Here is a 25,598-nt window from a genome sequence, read left to right as displayed (position 1 = left end):
AGGAAAATAGAGTTCAGTATTAAGTATATCAACTTGGAATATTAATTAGGGCTTTTTTTTTAAGTAGAATATCAACTACTAATAACATGGGCATTTCGAAGGATCTGGCAACCAGTGTTTCAGTGGAAAAGCTTGTGTATTTATGCCCAAGGTGAGTGACTGAAAACAGCTGAATGAACCTTTTAATTTCAGTGTACGTTTGTTTTTAATATTCATCACTTTGTTCAGGTACAAATGTTACCAAAAAAAAAACTACAAATAAAAAATAACTCGGTCAAATGGCCGTTAACTTAGCAATGATGCTAATGCTAATGACAGTTGTGTATGACAGTATGACAGTAACTGTGTAAGGAAAAATATCTCGGTTATATCCATTTATTATGTAAATAAGGATAGATTGTGTCTGACATTTCTTTCCGAGGGACTTACAGACCTGGTGTTAATCTGTTAGCAGATTAATGTTACAAAAGCTCATAGTGAAAGCCGCCATTATTTATGTAGGTTCATTAACACTAACCTAAGCTAGTTACATGAACTTAAATGGATTCACTAATATAACTGTGCTACTGAACACTAACTTTACTAGCGTCTGTTCAGCCTGAATGAAACACTATTCATATGCGAGTATAACGAGTATACATTCATTATGTCTGGGAAATTTCACAGAGTTGAGAATGAAGCTGGCATTTCTATAAATTCTGCTTTTCTGCACTGTTTCTCATTTTTTCTTTAACACGGCATAGGTTCCCTAAGAGCGTAGGTTCCTTTACAGCGTAGGTTCCCTTAGAGCGTAGGTTCCTTTACAGCGTAGGTTCCCTTAGAGCGTAGGTTCCTTTACAGCGTAGGTTCCCTTAGAGCGTAGGTTCCTTTACAGCGTAGGTTCCTTTACAGCGTAGGTTCCCTTAGAGCGTAGGTTCCTTTACAGCATAGGTTCCTTTACAGCATAGGTTCCCTAAGAGCGTAGGTTCCTTTACAGCATAGGTTCCCTAAGAGCGTAGGTTCCGTTACAGCATAGGTTCCCTAAGAGCATAGGTTCCTTTACAGCATAGGTTCCGTAAGAGCGTAGGTTCCTTTACAGCATAGGTTCCCTAAGAGCGTAGGTTCCTTTACAGCGTAGGTTCCTTTACAGCATAGGTTCCCTAAGAGAGTAGGTTCCTTTACAGCGAAGGTCCCTTAGAGCGTAGGTTCCCTAAGAGCGTAGGTTCCTTTACAGCATAGGTTCCTTTACAGCGTAGGTTCCCTAAGAGCGTAGGTTCCTTTACAGCGAAGGTCCCTTAGAGCGTAGGTTCCCTAAGAGCGTAGGTTCCTTTACAGCATAGGTTCCTTTACAGCGTAGGTTCCCTAAGAGCATAGGTTCCTTTACAGCATAGGTTCCCTAAGAGCGTTGGTTCCTTTACAGCGAAGGTCCCTTAGAGCGTAGGTTCCCTAAGAGCGTAGGTTCCTTTACAGCATAGGTTCCCTAAGAGCGTAGGTTCCTTTACAGCATAGGTTCCTGTAAATTATAGGTTCCCTTAGAGCGTAGGTTCCCTTCAAGCGTAGGTTCCTTTACAGCATAGGTTCCCTAAGAGCGTAGGTTCCTTTACAGCATAGGTTCCTGTAAAGTATAGGTTCCATTACAGCGTAGGTTCCCTTAGAGCGTAGGCTCCTTTACAGCGTAGGTTCCCATGCAGCGTAGGTTCCCTAAGAGCGTAGGTTCCTTTACAGCATAGGTTCCCTAAGAACGTAGGTTCCTTTACAGCATAGGTTCATGTACAGCATAGGTTCCATTACAGCATAGGTTCCATTACAGCGTAGGTTCCTTTAAAGCATAGGTTCCCTAAGAGCATAGGTTCATGTACAGCATAGGTTCCCTAAGATCATAGGTTCCATTACAGCATAGGTTCCATTACAGCGTAGGTTCCTTTAAAGCATAGGTTCCCTAAGAGCATAGGTTCATGTACAGCATAGGTTCCCTAAGATCATAGGTTCCATTACAGCATAGGTTCCATTACAGCATAGGTTCCTTTACAGCATAGGTTCCCTAAGAGCGTAGGTTCCTTTACAGCGAAGGTCCCTTAGAGCGTAGGTTCCCTAAGAGAGTAGGTTCCTTTACAGCATAGGTTCCTTTACAGCGTAGGTTCCCTAAGAGCGTAGGTTCCTTTACAGCATAGGTTCCCTAAGAGCGTAGGTTCCTTTACAGCATAGGTTCCTGTAAAGTATAGGTTCCCTTAGAGCGTAGGTTCCCTTAGAGCATAGGTTCCCTTAGAGCGTAGGCTCCTTTACAGCATAGGTTCCTGTAAAGTATAGGTTCCTTTACAGCGTAGACTCCTTTGCAGCGCAGGTTTCCTTACATCATAGGTTCCCTTACATCATAGGTTCCCAACCCTGGTTTTTGGGCTGGGTTGTTAATTAGCTAATTAGTTGAATCAGGCATGATGATAATAAAGCCTGAGGATACTTGGTTTTAAGGGTTGGAAATTTGTGCCTTATAGCCAAAACATTCTTCTTGGTATTCTGTCTGAGAGTCCATATGTTGTATTCATCTAACTTTGTAACAACAAAACTCTTATCGACTGCACCAGTAGCATATGTAACAGTAGAACAGATCTTTTAACTGACAGCTAAGGGTAGTTGTCAAAATGTTTGAGTCAGGAGAGGTTAAAGTGAAAAGTGTCATTTGCACATATCTAGAACAAAGGTTTAAATTACCAAAATATGAAAGTTTTACTGTATTACTGGAGCATTAGAAAGAAATGTTTTGGTGTTGTCTCATCCAAACACAATTTTTTCACTATTTAGTGTATAGTGTGTATAAGCTCTTGTGGAACTCATGTTGCCTCTTGTTCTCATCAGGATGTTTAGGAGTGCTCGGTTTGTGACATCAGCATGCCTACTGGGGACCCATAGATCACTGTTTGTGACACTCAACAACACCAAGAAAAATCTTGGCAAGACAGTGTACAATAACCTCCTCAGCCAGCCATTTTGCATGGTCAGTGGTGAGAGAGGGCCACATAAGAGCCATCATTATTTATCTGTGCCAAACAGCAGCAAATATGTTTCACAAAAACCCTTTTGCATTAACACAAGCTGCTCCATCAATCCTGCACACGCTCCTGGCTTTCGAACGGTTCGTAAAATAACTATCCCTGTACAGTATTGTTCATATACCAATTTTTCAGATCATTTCATACTCAGGGCCTGTGTTCTTAACAAGTGCTTACTACCTGAAAACAATACCAGCAAACACAGACGTTCTACGGATAAGTGTAGAGAAGATCTAAACAGAATCGGTAAAAGTACAAAGAGCTACCATGACATAGGGAGCACATCTTTTACTAAATCACATCTTTTACTAAATCATATGCTCTGGACTTCCTATCATGAGCAATGGCGCTATAGTGGACCTCTAAAAGCCCAAACGTGTGGTTTGCACAGGAGAGTTCCACAGCAGGCTGCCTTTGAAGACTGTCTATCAGCTAAGAATGAGGAGCGCTGCAGAGAACACCTGCATTCCAACACGGCACTGTATGAGAAGAAGAAAGGGAAGAGTTGGGCAGCCGTGCTTGTGTCTCTGTGCACAGTAGGGGGAGAGCCTGCCTTGCTCTTCACCCTTAGATCCAGCACACTGAGGGGAAAACACAAAGGTGATGTCAGGTATGTTGGATTTGTTCTCACAGAATATTTACCAAACCACACCTGACAGAATACCACATTTGAGGCATAGAATACACAGTGGATTGAAATATGTATGTAATTATGTAATTTTGTTTGTCTTTTTTTGCTTAATAGCTCATTTAATTGGGATCTTCATATTTAATGGAAAATGGATGGAAAACTTTTCCTTTTTTTTTTTTTTTAGTTTTGCAGGAGGAAAGCAAGACCCCTCTGACAGAAACATTGTGGAAACTGCACTGCGGGAAGCCAGGGAAGAACTGGGAATTGATGTGAATGAAAATGAAGTGTGGGGGGTTCTGAAGCCCCTGAATGATTCAGTGAGTCAAAAATACTGAGGGATCAAAACCTAATCATCTGTAACATGAGCTGCAAAAGACTTTTACAGACATGGCTGTTATGGTTGTTATTATCTAATCCAGAGCAGTAACACACTTGGACACTATTTAAATTAACTTTAAATGGGTTATGAGTATAATGCGTATACTGTTAAATTATTATTATTTATTATAGACACTAAATGTATTTATTCCTATTCCTCTCCACCATTTTTGGGTGGGGGAACAGGGACATGCCTGTTCTGTATAGACATGATATTGCTCACAGTTTAATCAGAACAGTGCTGAGGTGTACCGGATGACCATTTTTGACAAGTAACTTTTTTTCTTGTGTGACTCATAAAACTACTGGCAACATTATCCTGTTCATTGCCATTATAGTGTACTGAATCCAGGGGTGTGTGTGTGTGTGTGTGTGTGTGTGTGTGTGCTCCAAGTGTTTAGGTAGGTGATATGTGTCAAAGTAACACGCACCTAAATGCCAGTGTATCATGGTCACATCTCTTCCCATCACTATACAGCCTCTTACACAGCAAACTGTAATACATTGTGTATTCTGACACCTTATCATATTCAGAGTTAACATTTTCAGCAATTTGTGCTACAGTAGCTCTTCTGTGAGATCAGATATGCCCCTTTTCCACCAAAAAGAACCGGGTGCTGGTTCAGAGCTAGCACTGGTGCTGGTTCAAAGTTGGTTCCATTGGCGAACCTTCTAAGAACCGGTTTGTCTTTCCACCGGTTAGAGAGCCATCACAGAGCCGAGTCTGACGTCACTGTATATGTGTCACGTGTGCCAGCAACGTTAGCGCAGCAGCGGCAAACACAAACACATCAACAATGGCGTTTGTTGCTTTACTGTTAATGCTCATGACTTTGTGAACCTATATTAACATCCAAACGCGGCGAATCCAATGTGTACGTGCAGCTCCATGTAATCTGTATAAACGGAGGTTGTAATCGAGAAAGTACATAACGTTATTTTATCATTAACACAGAAAAAAGTTAGCCTTAGCATGTAGCTACTTACTATCGTGTGTGCTGATAATGTATCATATCGCGGTAAAGTAAAAGTGTATTAAATATTAGTATACTTAAGGTACATACCAGCCCCACCCCCAGCCCCTGACACAAGCTGTTCTTAAGTCTAGACCAGTAACGTTTTGGTGCTACTTAAGAATCACTTTTCCTGGTTCAGAGCCGGTGCTTTGTCTGTCGAAACAGAAAGAACTGGTTCTAACTTAGGCTCTGGCTCCGAACCAGCACGCAAACTGCCTTGGTGGAAAAGGGGCAATAGCCTTCTAAACGGTCATTTCTCAGAAAAAAAAATCCAAGCACACCTCAATCATGTGCTAAAGTGTGTTATGTTAAAATGTGCTGTTTAAAAGAGTTTAAAATAATTGCTTGAATGAAATGAAAAAAAAAACAACTACCCATCAGTCAGCATTTACAAAAGTTCTCTTCCATTATCTTTTCAGTCAGGAATGATGATTGCTCCTGTTTTAGCTAACCTTGGGCCGCTAGAGACTCTGTCACTTCGTCCCAATCCAAATGAGGTAAATAATTTAGTTGAAATGTTTGTCCTCAGAAGATTACTTGAATTGCTTCAGTTGTCTTTTTCTATGTCCCGAAGGTGGATGAGATCTTCACCCTGAGTGTTGCCCATCTATGCAACCCTCAAAACCAAGGCTACACACATTTTCGTACTGGTAATCGCTATGGATACACACTTCCTGTGTTTCACAGTGATAAGTATAGAATCTGGGGCCTGACTGCAATAGCGTTGGACCACACACTCAAACTCCTCATGCCGGCGTAGCGGCTGTAGAGCCGTTTATGTCCTTAAAATGTTCAAACTTTTAGCGATGACATCAGTGTGCTTGTAATAATCAAAACAAACTTTGAAATTTTTGTGCTGAAGGAACATAATTTTAAACTTGTGTTGTTTACTGTGTTTAACAATAAATGTTTTTTTTGATTAGCTTCTTTAAGAAAAACTGCTTGGACTTATATCTCTACACAAATATCTGTAAACATTTGCAGTTGATTGAATTTACTGTTTTAAAAAAATATCTGTGTGGAAAACAAATGATCTATAGCCAACACTTTTTTACAGATTCTTTATGTCTGCTTTTATATTTCCAATTATTCTCATATAATGTGTATTATCTGTTGACTATCGGAACTCATCCAAATTTAATAAGTGCAGGAAAAAGTGAACTCATTCATTCTAGCAGGAAAACTAACAATAATTAACTGTCAAACGTACTTCTATACAATTCATAATATACAGGTCTGCGTTGGATTGATTAGATTATTCTACTGACTGTAGAACCTACTAAACCAGAAGAAAAGTTCACATTTTCTGTAATAGCATCTTTTAGAAGAGCATTCATGTTATCTTATTTTCTACCTGTATTTTATACATTGCTTTTAAATGAGTTTTAAATTAAGGGATTGTATTGTATAACTCCACATATAAGATTATCCTTCATGTAAATCCACATATAAAATCCACAGACTGGTCCAGAATACTGAAGCTGAAATATGTTTTCATCAAGCATCAAAATTTCTAATTTATAGTAAAAATCTTTGAGATATTATGTACTGTAGAAACCCAGAAGTCATTTCATAACTTCCCATGAGACAGCTAACTATTGAGAGGGACACAGTTTATTTCCTCCAAAAGAAAACACCATGAGCCCACGGAAATAATTGCCAGCCACCAAAGTTCATCATTTTTTGATGCTATTCTGAAACATACTTATGGATCATTTGGTACAGATCAGGAGAAAAGATGCAGATCCCAACCACAATTTAATTCTGCAAACTAAAAGGGTATGATTTAAATACAATTCCTGCCATAATAGTATAATGGGTATGGTATAAAAGTATATTCTTGTAGCACTCACAAAAAACTCAAATCTGAAGCAGAAATTCAGTAATGTGTCATGGTTTGAAATGAATCAGCATAAGCAGTGCCATGTGTTCTATGGCACAGAACACTGCTTGGGGTTCTGTGAGTCAGGCAGCAAGTGACAGTTAAAGGGCCAGTTAAGATTAAAGAGTGCCAGATCCCTCGCACACTGCTGCTCTGCCGCTGAACACACGGAGCTGCACGGCTGCAGCACACCAGCCTGCACACTGCACTGCGGCACAAATAGCGCACACACCAGCTGCTGCAGGGGCTTAAAACAGTCCAACTCCATCAGCACCTGGTCAAAGAGGAGCATGTAGATATATGACAAGATACAACACATCATACATTACAAGCAGGATTCTGGGTGTTGTTACCTACAGTGTACTGACGAAGCACATAAGCAGCCTCTGTCTGATCACCAATGGAGAGCCATACATTGGGGAAGGATGTGAGATTATAGCTCAGACCTTGGCACATCTCCACCTGAATGGGTTCACATGATGAAACTGTAGCAGACAATGATTCAAATTGTAAATTGGCCATGAAGGAGAAATATCTAACCCAAGTAATATGGAATGATAGTACATTGGAGAGAATTTGAGACTGCATAAAGCAATAATCACCTAATTTCCATATTATACTACATCAGTGCATTAATATGGAATCAACTGCATTAATATGGAATCATAACTTCTGGTGTTTTCATTTTTATTGAAAATAAATATTATATAAAGAATATAAATTATATTATCTGCTGGAATTGTTATGGCAAGAAGCAACATTTTGTAACAATATTTGGGCTACACAACTTGCTTCCTTCTTTAAGATGGATCAGAAGTCTTTATACGTCTGTGAACGAAATATCTGCGGATATAATTTTTCTAATGCCATTAATAATCATCAAATAAACATCTAACAACATCTGATAAGGGTAATGTTACTGATTAGTATCACTGATAGTAACCTGAGGTTGTTTTTATGTAAACTATACGGCCAAAAGCTTGTGGACACCCGACCATTACACCTTTTTTTTTAATTCTCATTGCAGATTTTCCAACTTTGATGTCATTATAACCCCCATCTGTTTGTTTATTCAGGCACAAGAGTATTAGTGAGATATGGCACTGATGTTATTTGAGAAGGCTTGGGTCCAGTTACCATTTTAGTTCATTCCTAATGTGTATTTTGTGGTTGAGGTCAGGGCTCTGTGAACACCATTTCCACAACATAGAAAAGCTTGCTGAACAATCGTGTAGGCCAAATGTTGCAACTGTTTGGTGAACAATGTGATGGTCAGATGTCTAGAAACTTTTGGATTATATAGACTTATGCTCTATATCAAATGGTAAATAGTGTCTATAATTTTGCTAACATTGTTGTTGTTGGTTTTTTTTTTTTTTTTGCTTTTCTTTGTCCCCCCCAAATGTCTTTAATATTTGCTAGTACTTGTGTGTTTTAACAGCAAACCACAATGATTCATAATTATCTTTATAATTTAAGATTTTAGAAAAAATTTAAGACAAAAAAATGTTATATTATGTGACTTATGGTTGTATCTTAGCATATGTGTTCTTACTGAAAGGGGGATAGGTGGAGTCGCTGCAGTTTTGCTCATCTGAACCATCTGCACAGTCATTCCAGCCATCACAGAGCCAGTCACGATGCAGACATTCCCCCGTGCCGCAAGCAAAGTGCTCTGGACTACAGCCATCTTAACAGAGTAAAATGAAATCACAAACATCTTCATAATTCTCTATAATTAAGATGTGATAATTCACGCTTTATTCATGGTAGTAATAGTTGTTTATATTGTTTGATAATAATGTGGTGCCACTGTATGTCTGTTTATTTGTATCTTTTCCTTGTCACTTGTTTTCCAGAGCATACTCTATACAAAGATAATTGGTCATGTTGTGTTGCACAAAAGTGACCTATCAAGTCTAAGCATATAGTCACAGCCCATATAATACTCACTCTCTGAGAGAGAGATGACCCGATATGAGGCATAAAAGCCGATGTCAGCCACACCTTCATCAGCTACAAACACCACACTCATCATGGGCCCAGTGGAGGTAAGGTCAGGAGGGAGGTCTGAGCCACAGTATCTGTAGCAACCATTAGAGAGAAATACACTCTCTTTTATCAAGTGGAATAATATGAGGTGTAAATGGTCTAGCTAGCTAGCACAATAGTACCAGCAAGGGTTGTAAGAATCTAGACAATGGTATGAAGAAGTGAGACTTTCTTTCTAGCCCGGACTGTAGATTCAAGTGAAAAGTGTAATGAACTCTAGATTTCATCTCCATTTGCAGTTATTTTTCTGCTTGTTTTGCTAACAGATGTGTAGCCTGTGATGTGTACAGTGATAATAGATGTGCAATACAAAAAAATTAGATAGTATTTTTTTCAGGCATCTGTGTGAGTGCTGGTGGGAAGAAATATGAAAGCTGAAGAGGAATTTAGAGAAGGCATTCTCACCTGCTTAGGATATTACTGTCTGCCGTGTTGCTGCTGTCATGAACCTCAACATAGTCAAATGCACAGTTATCTTGAGTCTCCAAGCTGAAGTTGTGGAAACTCAGTTGGATAACTTGGCCTTTCTCTGCAGATATAAGCCACGTACAGTGCTGAGAAAGTGCAGCAGAGATATATGGATAAAAGTAAGACTCAATTTACATCTGGACATTTCATGTGACTTTGTGTAGGATGGATTTCTTCATTATAGTTTGCATCTCCAGTTAACTGTGCAAAACATTTGATTATATTCACCATTTTGTTATTGTTCCTTGTTTTTTTGCTTTCCTCTGGAAAAAAGTATTACATTAATATTTTTTTCTAACATTTTTAAAAGCAGCATATTTGGTAAACAAAGTGTGTTATTCAAAGGGATTTTGGTTTAATCTACACATTTACTACACAGTTTTCCTTTTAGATTGAGATGATTTGGACATGCGCAGAGGAGTGAGAAGTGTTATATTGTTTGAAGGATGTTGGAGATGGAGCTGCCAGGTAACAGGTCAAGAGGAAGGCCAAAGAGGAGATATATGGATGTGTTGAAACAGGACATGAAGTTAATTGGTGCGAGAGTAGAGGATGCCAAGGATAGAGTTAGGTGGTAACAGATGATTCGCTGTGGCGACCCCTAACGGTAAAGGCAGAAAGTAGGAGCAGAAAAAAAGTCTACACAGTTTTCTTTTCTTACAACAAATAAAAGATTCAGAGTAGTGTTTTAAAAACCAATCAAGGTATTTTATTAGTCAATTATCTGTTCTCATTACTAGTTTGCTGGAAGTGGATCTAACCTGCTGGTGAGGATATGGGTTTGGGTGATTTGGACTGGACAGTGAACCACTTGGACCTGTCTTTTCACCACCACAGTCTGCAGAAATACAGAAATTATAAGAGACAGAACTATTATTTCTTGTGCTAAACCAGTAATACACTCTCCTACATCAAAGTGCATAGTACAGTTAACCATGTACTATTTCATGTGTGAATTACCATTGTGTTTGCTGCTGCAGTTGGCCTCATCTGTCTGGTCCTGACAGTTTAGCTGGCTGTCACATACAGACACAGGCAACAGGCAACGGCCACTATCACACATAAACTCCTCTGAAGTGCAGCTTTCTGACACCAAACATCACACATTTCAAGAATAATTATCCAAACTATTTTTATACCACAGTACCTTTAACTAGTGATCATGCCCATTAGCTTTTATACTATAGTCACTCTAATATGCAGCTATTAGTATTGATTTTTTATTTATCTTTTATAATTGGCATAGTCTGTTCGCTCAGCTTTAGACAATTACACCAAATCCTCATGATGCTTTTATTCTATTGTGTAGCTGGTGCATACAGTTTTGTGTCTGGTGTATTTATTGTATAATGCTGGCTTTGTTGCTTTTATTGGAAGTGTTCTTTTGCAAACCTCTGTTAACTGTTTTGAACAATTGTGGACCTTATGTAGCTCTGTGAACAGATTTTCTGAGTTAGAGATTTCTTTTCATGCACATAGAGTTTAGAGACTTCCAACATTTAACAGCTTTTGATACCAACACAAAGTACACTTACTTTGCCATGGTAGAATTGCCTGATATCGTACACTGAAGCCATCACCTGCAATATTACTATCAGATTGGAATGAAACCCAGACAGTACTGCTGTTAGTGTTCACAGTGGGTGGATCCACATTACCACAGAACCTAGAAACAAAGGGAGCTTGATGTGATTAATCTGTAGCCTTAATCTAATTACTGTACATTTGTATTGATTTACATTTGCTCCATTACATTTACTCCAATCCTGTGTGGATTGTTATGTCATGTTATTAGTTAATATCACATTTTTGGATATTTGGACGTTTCCTTGAGCTGAAAGGATGTTCAGTATATCTATATAGAGTTGGGCATAAACATTCATTCATTCATCTCCTACCGCTTATCCGAACTATCTCAGCCGTCATCGGGCATCAAGGCAGGATACACCCTGGATGGAGTGCCAACCCATCGCAGGGCACACACACTCTCATTCACTCACACAATCACTCACGCAATCACACACTATGGACAATTTTCCAGAGGTGCCAATCAACCTACCATGCATGTCTTTGGACTGGGGGAGGAAACCGGAGTACCCGGAGGAAACCCCCGAGGCACGGGGAGAACATGCAAACTCCACACACACAAGGCGGAGGCGGGAATCGAACCCCGACCCTGGAGGTGTGAGGCGAAAGTGCTAACCACTAAGCCACCGTGCCCCCCCTGGGCATAAACAGTTTTTGGTAATCTTATGAAGACAAGCAAGGCTGACCTGGTGACTGTGGTGGTGTGCTGTCCTTCTTCTCTAAGCTCCAGCCAATCAAAAAGGCATGGTGCTGGCCCCTCAATGGCCAGGGAGGAGATGTAGATCTGGACCAGATATTCGGGAGACATTCTGATCACCCATACACACATGGAGTTAGGAGGGTATGGGCCTGGGTGGTTGGGGGAGCTGATTGTTCCCTCTAATTCAGTCAGAATCTCTCCACATTCTGGAAGATAGGAGGTTCAAATAACAGACGCTTTAACTTTAACTTTATATATAATATAAAGTTATATTATTATTATATATAATAATTGAGCCATAACTTTAAATGATCCTGAAAGACTTTTGTTTTAAAAATAATACATTAAAAAGGCCACAAAATGTACTTGTATATGGGATCGACTCTTTTTCAAGATGTGGCATAGGTGAGCTATATTCAGGAAAAGGAATAGTGGAATTTGGGATAGGACTTTGCTGAACAGTGTTTTCACTCCAGGAGTTTAGAGACAGCACTCTTCCTTCAGCAAGGTCTCCATTCATATCTGTGAAAAAGATACACACACAAAACTCTACACAAACACCTATTTGAACAAACAAATTGCTTATCATTACAATAGACAAAACGCTATGTATTAGTAAGTCATTTTTGTTGCATTCCATTGACAGATTTACTTTAAAATGACTGAATCTTTGTTGGTTGTATAAACTTAAAGGCTACACAGTCCACACCACTGGAACAGTTAGCCACAGATGATTTGTTAAAAAATCATCATCAACATTTATGTGGCGTACAGTTAATATCATAAACAAATGCTAATAACATGATTGCTTCAATAAGTGCATGAGTGCTGCTCACTCACGTATGAGAACAAGCGTTAGAGTGAGTCCCAAGACAGCCAACAATAGCGCAGCTGCTGAAAACACCAGTGTTCCCCAGCTACACCAGTGTCTCCTCACACACACCACACACAGACCAAACATGCTGCCATCTCCTGCAACACCATAGCCGGCAATGCAGGCCGGTGAGAACAGTGAGGAAAGATACAGTACTAACCAATATTAATTCCATTAATCATTGTAAAATCTTTTCTGATCTGAATCAGTAGTGTCAACAGCATAATATACACCTATACATACATATTCTATAAATCACTCTTATACACATAAGATATAGTATACACATTATTGCATTTCTTGGTCATGTACCAAAAAATCTTTTTTCTACTTTTACAATTAAAATGTTCATAATATTGTGACAATACCTATATAAATAGATTCATTATTTCAATATACAGTAAGCATTTTAAATTGAGAAGCAAAATCTATTTCATGTCATTTCTGAATAAAACCCCTTATTTCAGCGCTACTCAAACAGGTCATGATCGATCCCATTTTTTTCCAGCAAATTATGTAATTTGGTTGTGATCTTAACACTGATTGTAACCTATATATCACCTGACCCCTATCAGACAAGTTATATACAGTATATTAATTTCTGTAGATTATATTTTTGTATTGTGTTGAACTGTACTATATTTTTTTCTGATCCTCTGCACATATTCATGAGATTTTTCTGATTTTCTCTTAGGAATATTTTCATATTTTTTTTGAAAAGTAAAAGTGTTTTGATTGTTTCAATTGTGATATTTAATTGATTTATCTAATGGAAAGTTAGTCAGCGATTTCTATTTTTATAAGCAGTTTAAAATGACGTCCAGATTTTTTTTGACTTTGATAGTTATTTTTTTTTTATTTTAATAGTTTTTTAATTATTTAATAATATTTGGCAAGCAAATTATAAAATAAATGAAAATATTTTTGTAATTGCAAAAAATATGTTGTCTTATTTTTTAATAATAGAATTATATTATAATTTAAGGGGCAAGACTCAATAGAAACTCTTTAGAAATGTTTAAGCTACTGAAAATAAATAAGACAATAGCAAGATTGTATATTATATTGTAATATATTATAATATATTGTATATATTCCATTTGGTATTTTTCATAAAAATGATACTTACGAGTTGTAGGCCTGTTGATTGGTTCTGAGGATATGGCAACCTTAAATACTTCATTGATTTCATCGTGCTCATTGTCTGGCTCAAATGCTGGATTGCAAAATACATTCTGGGAAGGTTAAAAAATAAAGTTCACTGTGCTTTCTGTCCTGAAATGAACTTTGTTCTTATCAGGGATTTTTTTTTATTCTTACCTTATACAAATCTGAGTTATTGATGGATGTTTCAGGGTCTGCCATTTTCTCATCCCAACAAGAATTTTGACACTATTTGTGTTTGCTTTTATCCATAGAATAGAGCAGAAATGTCAAGCAGGGCATGAAATGCATGTTGTAAGTAGAATAAATATATTAGTGTAGATGTAGATATTCGTGTTCAAGAGTGCAGTCGTTCAGTCGTCAATTACTCACCATGCTGAAGTTGTTCTTGTTTTGGTGTGGGTGAGAACCCGATATTCTCCTCTGGTATTTTTACAAAGCCAAATCAGCTGAGAGGACTAAGCAGAAAAGAATAAGGAGGGGTGTAGGGTCATTTGGGGGCACATAAATTCCTACTAATGAGCCTAATCATTGCATCACACATGCTCACCACCCACATACACATAATATCAAGGCATAGTGACTGGTGTTCACCAAATATTTTAAAATCTCGTATTAGCTGTATTCCTATCTTGCTCTCCTTACCTTTATCTAACAGAGAAATATTTGAATATTTGCATCTTTTAACTGAGCAGAAGTTTTTTGTTTAAAGTTTTTTGTTTTTCTGTAACATGAAAGTCATATTGTGTCGGTTTTGTTCAAATATTTATTTTTGTGTTTCCTCTAATGCTATGTTGCTCAATCCCATTTGTTTTTCCCTAGAAGTTAATGTGTAATCACATCATCAGACACACGTACACAAATGCAGTAAATGCAGTCCACAATTGATACTGAGCTTTAATGTTCAGGTTCATAATGCACTTCATCACTGCTTGTCTGTTAAGTTTTGCTCTTTGTGTTTTCATTGGTAAAGGTAAGTACTGAGGTTCTACAATACTCTCTGCACTAAAAAGAATTGTGTAAGTCAGGAAACCGTAATAATTTTTGTTTGTTTTTGCAAATAAGTATCATAAAACTCAGATTTAAGGTAGCAGTAGAAGAGCTAGCGACCAATAGTACAACCAATCTTACATACTGTTTTTCTAATTTATGATGGACTTTTAAGATGGATAATATTTTGTAATACCCTGCCTGTTAAACAGTAGGTGCAAACATATTTTAGGTCTTTTATTGTTTAAGGTCATTTATTAAAATATTGATAACAAATGCAGTATCCACTTTATCAGGAACACATAAACTTGCTAATTTATGCAGTTATCTAATCAACCAATCAAGTTGGAGCAGCAAAATGCTCCAATAATGATGCTCTAATAATACAGAGGTGAAGAGCTTTAGATAATGTTCACATCAAGTATCAAAATGGAGAAAAAGTGGGATCTCTTTGACCTTAACTGTGGCATGGCTGGTGTCAGAAGGGCTAGTTTAAGTATTTCAGCATCTGCTGATCTCTTTGGATTTTGACACACAAGTCTACACAATAAAAGTCTTTAGAGTTTACAAAAAAGCCATAAACATTTCTTTCATCTGCAGCCATCAACCACGGCAAAATATCTAATCACGTATTATAATTTTTTTACCCAAAAATCCATAATCCAAAATGTCCAAATCATTGGGGATGTAAGACAGCATGTATTAAAATAATGAACAAGCACTATGTATTATAAAATATGTTTATATCTGATTAATTTCAGTTCATGCAGAAGACAACTATGAAGATTACCAAGACTATAATGAGCAAACGTGTAGTATGACAGAGTCCATTATTGGAGGTACGGTACAATACTCCAAGAATGGTTTTGTGAAAAGTGAGGTAACCTACTTCTGCAAAGATGGATTTAAACCTTACCCAATCCCAAAAAAAATCTGCAAACCTACAGGAAAATGGGAGCCAGACATATCCAGGGTGGTATGTGAAGGTCAGATAGTTCTAGATGATAGTAAATTATTATAATACTTGTTTACTTTTTTATTTTCTTTATAAATTTAAATTCTTCTCACATGGATTGTAAAAAAAAAGAATCTTACTTGCATTTTTAGAGGAAATAGATTATGATGATATTGAAGAGCCCCAAAAGAACTGCTCTGTGGCAGAGATTATAAAGGGAGGCGAAGTTTCCTACTCCAATGAAGGCTTAGAAGGCAGTGTGCTGACATACCACTGTAATATTGGATACTACGCTTATCCAGTCAGCACCAGAGTTTGCAACCCCAGAGGGGATTGGTCAGTCATGATGCTGCCTAATGGCAAGACAGTGTCTACTGCCACATGCAAAGGTAAGCTATTAAATATGTCTTATTGTTTAAACTGTTTTAATCATTTTTCTCATAACTGTTTTAATCTTTTCAGACATTCTTTGCCCAGCACAGCTTCAGCTGGATAATGGCCAGTTTTGGCCCAAGAAACAGTGGTTTAAGATTGGAGAAGCGCAGGAATTCTCATGCAGGGAGGGTTTGACCTTGTCAGGTTCAGCCAAGCGGAACTGCACTGAATGGGGACACTGGACTGGTAACCTTCCAGTGTGTATTGATCAAAGTAAGCATTCTATAGCACCTTGATACTGTTTACTGTGCCGTTATGTGTAATGTAAAACAATGTGGTATACTTTGGTGTTTAAAATTGTCATGCTGTCACTCATGCAAGTAGGCAAATTTACTCGATTACTCATGCGACTCTCGTGTTTATAATAGTGTTTGCATTTATCGGTACAGTGAGACAGCAGTCTGTCCTTCAGGTTTCTCTAGGTATTTATGCTCCAATATTTATATAAAGAATTAATTTTTGAGTTTAATATATTTCCTTACTGTTGGAGCAGGGCATACAATTACAAAGCAATAGACAAAGCAAACTTTATCTAGTTTGCAAGATGTTTTTTCACAAATATTCTGACATATCTAATGATAAAGGTTATTGACGTTCAGCTCTTGCAGACACTGAGTGAATGAATTGTAACACAGGAGCAGCATGAAGAACAACAGTGAAGTATTTGTTTTTAAAAAAAACAATGTATATTTGTTTTATAGTAATTTTGCAATAGGAAATCTTTTAAACTCTGAATTGGAATTTCCTCAACACATGGAGGTGCCTGTGTTCAGCATTGAATTTATTTATGATGTCACACTCACACAGTAGTGCTAATGGTTCATATGAAAGTAGATGCTCTCAAGAATTAGACGTTTTTCTATAAGTATACCCAACAGTGTCCTGACTAATATTCTAACAGACTTGTGGTGATAACATTAGTCCTTTGTTTCTAATGATTGAAAATGTCCTGTTATTTGATTTCCATTCCAATAGTGGAAGAAAGGGTTTTGATGATTGATATATTGTTTTACAGTGTTGCCCAACATCAATAACCAAACTCCGTAGACATCCTGTGACTTAACTGAAAAAGAATCTCTGCAACTATGATACAAAAGACAAGTGGAAGCCTTCTCAGAAAATATAGAGGCAGCCAAATAGAGGAGCTCTATGTTATTGCCCATTGTTTTTCAAATAGAACTTCAGCAAGTACATATGTGATATTCATGTGTCCGCATTCTTCCTTTTACTGTATGTGTGCATACTATGAATTGATTTTTGTCGGGATTTGACAATACAATCTGATGCATAAGGTAGTATGAGAATGTTCTGAGGACATTTTATTCTCCAGCTGATGGCTGTAAAGATCCAGGGATTCCGCCTGGAGCTATACGGTCTGGAGAGCGATTTGAGATCGGTGACCAAGTGAAGTATCGCTGCCAGTCAGGCATGGATCTACTGGGGCCTGAAGTAAGAGTGTGTCTGGATTCAAAAGAATGGAGTGGACCAGAGCCACGCTGCCAGGGTACACAAATTCAACTCTTTTATTGCAGAGTTACATTTATATCTTTCACAATATTTAAAATTATGGAAAAAACATTGGCTTACCAAAATAAAGTTAGTGTTTTACTTTTAACAAGGTAAAAAGTTAATCATCAAGTTAATAATAATACTGACAATAAAAGATACAAGAAAAAGACTTTTATTTTAGAAATTATACTAAATCTTGATTAATTACTTTTTAAACCAGTATAAACTTTTCTTTTTTCTGAGCTGTTTAACATAAATAAAAAAAGAGACAAATCAAAATCATTCAATTACATTAAACAGTGCAGCAGTGTTGAAAGATTAATGAACTATGTCTCTCCAGCCCCTTATGTTTTTGATTTACCTGCAAGTGTGGCTCAAGCCATGGATGGTTCTCTATCTGCTGTAATGGATGTTTCGTTCCCTGAGTTAGAAAAGAAACGTAAGAACACTGCACAAAGTTTTTCCATTATATTGTAGGTCATGGAAACATTGTTAACAGCAAAAGACTGATTTGGATGTCAGTCTATCAGATAAACACTGACCACTTGTGTATGATTTACATGTGTGCTAAGAAATAAAAACATTATTTTAATGAAATCCTAATCTTCTCCTAACAGGAGGCTGATTTATGATTTTTCAATAATCTTTTTTCTAGTAGCAGTTGCAATAGTAGTAATGATATGATGAATAACAGCAGTTATAGTAGTAATAATAGCAGCAGCTATAGAATAGTAGTAACATGTATTTTCCAACATGTTTACATATGCTTGTGTGTTGTAATGTAAATAATGTTTCTTTCCACCTAACCTAACTAGGGCCAAACTTTGGGAGAACCTTGAAAGTAGCAGATGGCCGACTCAACATTTTTATTCTAATAGACACATCAGGAAGCATTAAGAATGATCAGTTTCAGAAGGCAAAGGAGGCCACTGCTAGCCTAATACGCAAGGTTTGTATTGATTTACAGTAACTGATTATATTTTTAAGTCTTACTCTCCACTGGCCATCAAATTATTTAGATTATTATTATTAGACTATGATAGATTATTTAGACTGAATGTCCTCAGCATGCTGTATTACAGTATTCATATTCCTCTCTTCTGCAATTTTTATGTTTTACAGTTGAGTAGCTATGATGTTGAAATGAAGTTTGATATCATTTCCTATGCCAGTGAGCCCAAAGATATTATAAGAGTTTTGGATCCCTTTAGTGACAACGCAGATGCGGTCTTGAGGAAATTGGAATTGTTCACTCAGACAAGTATGTCACTGATGTTGTTAAACTGTCATTTTTCCAAGCAGCAATTTGCAAAAGTATTAACAGAATATTCTTATTGCACAGAACATGGGGAAAAGACTGGTACCAATCTTTATAAAGCCCTCGAATGTGTGCATAAAAGACTTTCCTTCCTCAAAGCAAATAATAAAACTCGGTTCAGCGAGACTCAGAATGTCATTCTCATTGAGACAGATGGTAATTATGATTTAATAGATCACAAAACATTATTTTTATTATATATTATTTATTTATTTTATACCATACCCCCTAGGCTACTCCAACATGGGAGGTGACCCACGACATGTTCTGGGGTTGATTCGTGAACTCATGGGCTACAAAAGCAGTAGTTTTCTAGATAACTCACACGAGGAGCTTCTTGGTTTGCATGATTTTATACTGCTTTAATCTGATTTTATGGAGAACATTTCAATTGCCTTTTGTTTATATATATATATATATATATATAATATTGTGATGTCAGCATTCAAATGTGTTTCTCTTCCCAGATATCTACGTGTTTGGAATTGGGGAAAATGTTAAGGTGACTGAGCTGAAAAGATTAGCTTCCAGTAAAATCAGAGAGAGGCATTTGTTTGTCCTTAAAAATTATGAGCGTCTTGGGGAGGTGTTCAATAGGATGATCAGTGAGTAGCCATTGTGCATGTTGTGTACATATATTATGTGTAGCTATTTTGTGCACAAATGTAATTCCAAAATGTGTTTAAAAAAAAAAAAATATATATATATATATACAGGGAGTGCAGAATTATTAGGGAAGTTGTATTTTTGAGGATTAATTTTATTATTGAACAACAACCATGTTCTCAATGAACCCAAAAAACTCATTAATAGCAAAGCTGAATATTTTTGGAAGTAGTTTTTAGTTTGTTTGTAGTTTTAGCCATTTTAGGAGGATATCTGTGTGTGCAGGTGACTATTACTGTGCATAATTATTAGGCAACTTAACAAAAAACAAATATATACCCATTTCAATTATTTATTTTCACCAGTGAAACCAATATTACATCTCAACATTCACTAATATACATTTCTGACATTCAAAAACAAAACAAAAACAAATCAGTGACCAATATAGCCACCTTTCTTTGCAAGGACACTCAAAAGCCTGCCATCCATGGATTCTGTCAGTGTTTTGATCTGTTCACCGTCAACATTGCGTGCAGCAGCAACCACAGCCTCCCAGACACTCTTCAGAGAGGTGTACTGTTTTCCCTCCTTGTAAATCTCACATTTGATGATGGACCACAGGTTCTCTATGGGGTTCAGATCAGGTGAACAAGGAGGCCATGTCATTAGTTTTTCTTCTTTTAGACCCTTTCTTGCCAGCCACGCTGTGGAGTACTTGGACGCGTGTGATGGAGCATTGTCCTGCATGAAAATCATGTTTTTCTTGAAGGATGCAGACTTCTTCCTGTACCACTGCTTGAAGAAGGTGTCTTCCAGAAACTGGCAGTAGGACTGGGAGTTGAGCTTGACCCCATCCTCAACCCGAAAAGGCCCCACAAGCTCATCTTTGATGATACCAGCCCAAACCAGTACTCCACCTCCACCTTGCTGGCGTCTCAGTCGGACTGGAGCTCTCTGCCCTTTACCGATCCAGCCACGAGCCCATCCATCTGGCCCATCAAGACTCACTCTCATTTCATCAGTCCATAAAACCTTAGAAAAATCAGTCTTCAGATATTTCTTGGCCCAGTCTTGACGTTTCAGCTTGTGTGTCTTGTTCAGTGGTGGTCGTTTTTCAGCCTTTCTTACCTTGGCCATGTCTCTGAGTATTGCACACCTTGTGCTTTTGGGCACTCCAGTGATGTTGCAGCTCTGAAATATGGCAAAACTGGTGGCAAGTGGCATCTTGGCAGCTGCACGCTTGACTTTTCTCAGTTCATGGGCAGTTATTTTGCGCCTTGGTTTTTCCACACGCTTCTTGCGACCCTGTTGACTATTTTGAATGAAACGCTTGATTGTTCGATGATCACGCTTCAGAAGCTTGGCAATTTTAAGAGTGCTGCATCCCTCTGCAAGATATCTCACTATTTTTGACTTTTCGGAGCCTGTCAAGTCCTTCTTTTGACCCATTTTGCCAAAGGAAAGGAAGTTGCCTAATAATTATGCACACCTGATATAGGGTGTAGATGTCATTAGACCACACCCCTTCTCATTACAGAGATGCACATCACCTAATATGCTTAATTGGTTGTAGGCTTTCGAGCCTATACAGCTTGGAGTAAGACAACATGCATAAAGAGGATGATGTGGTCAAAATACTCATTTGCCTAATAATTCTGCACTCCCTGTATGTATATATATATATATATATATATATATATATATATATATATATATATATATATATATATATATGTATGTATGTATAGGGATTTTAGCTTCATCAGAGTCAGTTCAGGCAATGGCTGAGTGTAGGCAACCAGTCAGCAGAATTTTATGGTTTAGGGAATCTGGTGTATGGTCGAATGGTGCAACATGCATATGTATATACACATATATGTTTGTGGTTCACAACAGTGTCACAAGGATAATAATGAAATAAGTTATGTATTAAACTACCTGTTTGTTAAAGCATCATTACCACATTAAAGAGTGTTACATTAAATAGGAAGAGCGTGTATTTGATGTGGTATTTCCTCTTTCCTCTTTTGTAGATGATTCCACTGTAACCAAATGTGGAGTGGCTCAAGAGCTGGTTTCTCCAAGAATCAATGATGATGCTGATTATGATAATATGCCTCCTCAGCCTGCTTATACCAGGCCTTGGCATGTTTCTATTGGTTGGGTAAGTGAATCTATCTGTTTAGTTTAAACTGTTTACTCTCTCACTCTCACTCTCACGCTCTCTACAATGTGTGTATATATATGTGTGTGTGTGGGTGGTTTCTTATGATCCTTCATCATTGTCTTGTTCAACTAGCTAGGAAAGCCATGCCAGGGCTCCATTTTGACTAAGGACTGGGTGATCACATCTGCACACTGTCTGATGAGACTGAATGATGGTGTTACTGAATGGGCGAATGCCATGGATGTGAAGATTACACACGGTTTGAATTCTGTATATTATTTTACATTATAATAAAATCAATCAATCAATTATGTCATTCATTTAAAATGGAGGTAAAGGCCACATATTATAACATTCTTCATAGCAGAAACAAAACTCATAAAAAATGTTGTTGCAAATGAGTTGCATGCAAAGTTTCTTTCTATGAGACTGTTGCACCTATTATGGAAAATAGAAATTTTGCTGTATTGTCTTCCATATTTTTGTTTTGAGGATCTGCAGTGTATGATTGCATATAATGATAAGGATATACATGTAATAATTATCTCAGAGTCAAGCCACTCCATGTTTTGGGGAAAAAGCATTCCATGGGATGTTTTCCTTCAGAACTAATGAAATTAATGAAATTATCACCCCCATGAACATGACCTGTAAATATCTGATCCTTATTCATCTTTTCCATTGGTGAGGCATTCAAGAAGTGAACTCAGGTATTGTCTTGAGGGTGATGTGATGAGTCCAGCATCCTAAGTACTTGAGCTATCTCTCCCTCACTTATCATATAGCACTCTGTCCTCATGTCTTGCTTCTATGTTCCTGTTAGGCAGCACCAACAATGTAGTGTGCATTCACATAAACCTTGGGTGTTCTTCAAATAGTTTACAACAAACAATATCCAGATTATCACAAATCCATGAATTTTTTGAAAAACATACATTTTAATCAGCTGATTACATAATTACTGATTACACCAGTTCTCAATTCAGTCCTTGAGTATTCATAAACAGTTTATTCTGCTCCAGTTTCCAACGCATATAGAATAAAACAGAAGCCTTTATTTTGTCACAAATACATTACAAAATTCTTTCTTCGTATATCCCAACTTTGGGGGTTGGAGTCCGAGCACAGGGTCAGCCATTAAACAGCACCCCTGGAGCCATAAGGGTTAAGCACCTTGCTCAAGGGCCCAATAGGGGCAGCTTGGCAGTGCTGGGGCATGAACCCTGATCAACAACCCAGAGCCTTAACCAGTTGAGCCACCACTGCTCATAAATGCGAAGATTTGATGTTTGTAAAATATTAACTACTTGGTTCAGGTGTGTTAGGAGCATGAGTTCATAAGATAGATAATGGTTTCTTAGCATTGGATTAGGAATCTCTTGTACATATTGATGTCAATCCACAAGGGCCTACACTGAGCAGCTACTTTTCTTATGTTTCTAGGTGACGGAATTGTAAATGCCTTATTGCTAATCCCTCATCCAGATTTCAACGTCACAAAACTTAAGGACAAGAACGTCAACGAGTTTTATGACTATGATGTTGCACTTATTAAAGTCCTCAAGAGCATTAAACTGTCCTCTAAAGCAAGGTAAAAACATTTTTTTGTTAGTACATAATCTTTTTGTCTTTTGGCCCACTCAAAACTATTATGAAGTAACTAGATTTGTAAAGTTCATCGCGACAAACTTTGATGTTGGCTTTGACGAGGCAAGTATTCGCAAAGGCCGGTGCTTTTTGGAGGCGAGTGGACAGAAAGATAGGGTGCCAAAACATTTGGAGGCAAGTGGAGACGAGCATGTGACGTTATCTGAATTCTCCTGAGGAAGTTCCCCTCATTGGGCTGAGTGTTTTGATATGTCACATGCCCATGTTTTGCAAAATCTTTTATTTTCGCGTGACAACACGTGACGTCACGTGATGTCATCAAAATACACGTGAGGAAGTTCCCCTCATTGTTCTGAGTGTATTGATATGTCACATGTCCATGTTGTAAAAAGTTTTTTGATTTTGCATATATTGGGTAGACAGGCTGCAGCACAACAGGAAGGCCAGTCGGTACACCAATTTAAAAGTTTGTTCAGAGTATCACCCTAAAGGAGTTGGCTGAGTTTGGTGTAGACAGTTCGAAAGCTTGCCGAGTTATAAACCTCCAAAGTTTATAATGAGAGTCTATGGGAAAAAAGGCCATTTTGAGACCTGGTACCTGAAGTACCGGTACTCGGATCGCTTAGAAAAGTAAAAGCAACAAAATTCAGACCAGGGTCTACAACATATCCGAATTTGGTGCATGTGGCTCGAAAGCCCTAGGCCGCATTAAATTTTATAAATTTTTGTCTAAGCTTAAATAGGAAAACAGAAAGTTGGCTTCTACAAAGCCAACATAATTATGCATGTGAGTATTTGTTCTTTTTCCATTCATTTAAAAAGATTCAACGCTTTTTCACGTTGCCTTTAACAGGCCTGTTTGTTTGCCGTGTACAAAAGCTTCAAATCGAGCTCTAAAGATGAGTTCTGACTCTACTTGCAAGAAACATGGTAAGAACCTATGTATAATAGTCACATGATATATGGTCAACTCCATAATTATTAGCAGCCTTCATATAACTTCATAAGCTAATATAACTAAAATGAACAAGCATTTAAATATATGTTAATAAATTTATACAGAATAATACATAAAAACAATTTATTTAGCTTTTTATATTACATCACGGATCGTCCTGCAGTCTTGGACTGTTCTCAGCTTTTAGAATTCACTGGTATCATTATAGATTCACACATGTGGATTCACTTTCCATGAAATATTCTACAGATTGTTTATCAAGTAGAATTAGTAAATATTTTACTTTGCAAAAATAATGTGGTTTTGGAAGGTAGCAATAATTCTGGAGTTGATTGTATATGTTCTTTTTCGTATCTAACTGCATGGCTTCTGGCATTTCTGCACAAACAGAAAGTGCACTGCTTGATCTGAAGCAGACTCAAGCCTACTTTATCAGTCAGGCGAAAACACGAAAACCGACCCACATCCAGACTGGAGAAAAGGTGAATAATTTGCAATAAACTGTCAAATATGCAGAAATCGTCCAATTGTGGAATTTTGAAGGACTCTGTTACTATTTCAGCACAACCATTTATGTTCACAGAGAGATGACTGCCTTAAGCAGTACAGACCAAAACTGGCTTCAAACAACCAGGTGTCTCTGACTGATGTGATCACAGACAGGTTTCTGTGTACCGGAGGATCCGAGAAATTCAAAGATTACATCACCTGCAAAGGTTTTTTTAATTAAAGTCCAAAACCATAATCACACAGATACATATATACCTAATAACTCTTTGCATGCCATAATGATTTATTGTAATCCTCTGCAGGAGACTCCGGAGGTTCACTCTTCCTTCGTAAAGGAATGCGTTATTTCCAGGTTAGTAATTTGACATTTGACCGCTTTTAAATCATGGTAGTGATAAATACAAATAAATACATGATTTCCAGTCATCCTGTTAAATAGTTTCAGTTTTCAACAATCTGGTATTTGTTTCTTTATACACTAGGTGGGAGTCGTGAGTTGGGGCACTAAAAATGTGTGCGATTTGTCGACCTCGAAAGTTCCTGACCCTCCTGTGGATGCCCGTGATTTCCACATCAGCGTGTTCTCCATTATGCCTTGGCTTAAAGAGCAGTTGGGCCGAGATCTGGAATTCATACCAAACTGAATTAAGCAAGAAAGTTGGACAAAAATTTGAATAAATCTCTTTTTGGTACCATAGGGATTGATTATTTTAATTGTTGTTCCCATCCCATGCTGGTCAAATGACTGCATTTTATTTTAT

At 37.5% G+C, this 25,598-nt stretch overlaps 3 protein-coding genes across 8 annotated transcripts; 2 read left to right on the top strand and 1 right to left on the bottom strand.

Annotated features, from left to right (window-relative positions):
- The first annotated feature begins 61 nt into the window (after positions 1-61).
- nudt8 (nudix (nucleoside diphosphate linked moiety X)-type motif 8) lies at positions 62-5,989 on the top strand. 2 transcript variants are annotated; one of them, XM_060887804.1, is made up of 5 exons: positions 62-151; positions 2,833-3,636; positions 3,842-3,974; positions 5,471-5,548; positions 5,626-5,989. In XM_060887804.1, the coding sequence occupies exons 1-5, from the start codon at positions 87-89 to the stop codon at positions 5,809-5,811; spliced, it is 1,266 nt and encodes a 421-aa protein (XP_060743787.1). In that variant the 5' UTR covers positions 62-86; the 3' UTR covers positions 5,812-5,989. The 2 variants fall into 2 exon arrangements, with proteins under 2 accessions (XP_060743787.1, XP_060743788.1); XM_060887805.1 differs by having other exon boundaries at positions 133-193.
- A 993-nt stretch (positions 5,990-6,982) lies between these two features.
- mfrp (membrane frizzled-related protein) lies at positions 6,983-14,256 on the bottom strand. 5 transcript variants are annotated; one of them, XM_060887800.1, is made up of 14 exons: positions 14,151-14,256; positions 13,935-14,019; positions 13,744-13,849; positions 12,581-12,712; positions 12,107-12,262; positions 11,727-11,946; positions 10,989-11,119; positions 10,414-10,539; positions 10,215-10,291; positions 9,391-9,539; positions 8,887-9,017; positions 8,489-8,623; positions 7,291-7,418; positions 6,983-7,207 (listed from the first exon to the last, which is right to left on the bottom strand). In XM_060887800.1, exons 2-14 carry the CDS (start codon positions 13,977-13,979, stop codon positions 6,983-6,985), a joined length of 1,761 nt encoding a protein of 586 aa, XP_060743783.1. In that variant the 5' UTR covers positions 13,980-14,019; positions 14,151-14,256. The 5 variants fall into 5 exon arrangements, 4 of the variants coding, with proteins under 4 accessions (XP_060743783.1, XP_060743784.1, XP_060743785.1 ...); XR_009649605.1 differs by having other exon boundaries at positions 7,069-7,207; positions 7,291-7,395; positions 14,151-14,255; XM_060887801.1 differs by lacking the exon at positions 12,581-12,712.
- Positions 14,257-14,609: 353 nt separating this feature from the next.
- Positions 14,610-25,495, top strand: si:ch1073-280e3.1 (complement factor B). The gene is made up of 19 exons (XM_060887793.1): positions 14,610-14,751; positions 15,530-15,754; positions 15,876-16,112; positions 16,186-16,371; positions 17,489-17,662; positions 18,008-18,106; positions 18,483-18,616; positions 18,790-18,928; positions 19,010-19,141; positions 19,218-19,325; positions 19,453-19,590; positions 21,628-21,758; positions 21,894-22,020; positions 23,205-23,352; positions 24,223-24,299; positions 24,718-24,809; positions 24,911-25,043; positions 25,140-25,189; positions 25,320-25,495. The coding sequence occupies exons 1-19, from the start codon at positions 14,679-14,681 to the stop codon at positions 25,479-25,481; spliced, it is 2,565 nt and encodes an 854-aa protein (XP_060743776.1). The 5' UTR covers positions 14,610-14,678; the 3' UTR covers positions 25,482-25,495.
- The last annotated feature ends 103 nt before the right edge of the window (positions 25,496-25,598 follow it).

Source organism: Tachysurus vachellii, chromosome 15 (assembly GCF_030014155.1).
Source record: "Tachysurus vachellii isolate PV-2020 chromosome 15, HZAU_Pvac_v1, whole genome shotgun sequence".
Taxonomy (NCBI): domain Eukaryota; kingdom Metazoa; phylum Chordata; class Actinopteri; order Siluriformes; family Bagridae; genus Tachysurus; species Tachysurus vachellii.
This window is presented reverse-complemented; position numbering and strand designations above follow the sequence as displayed.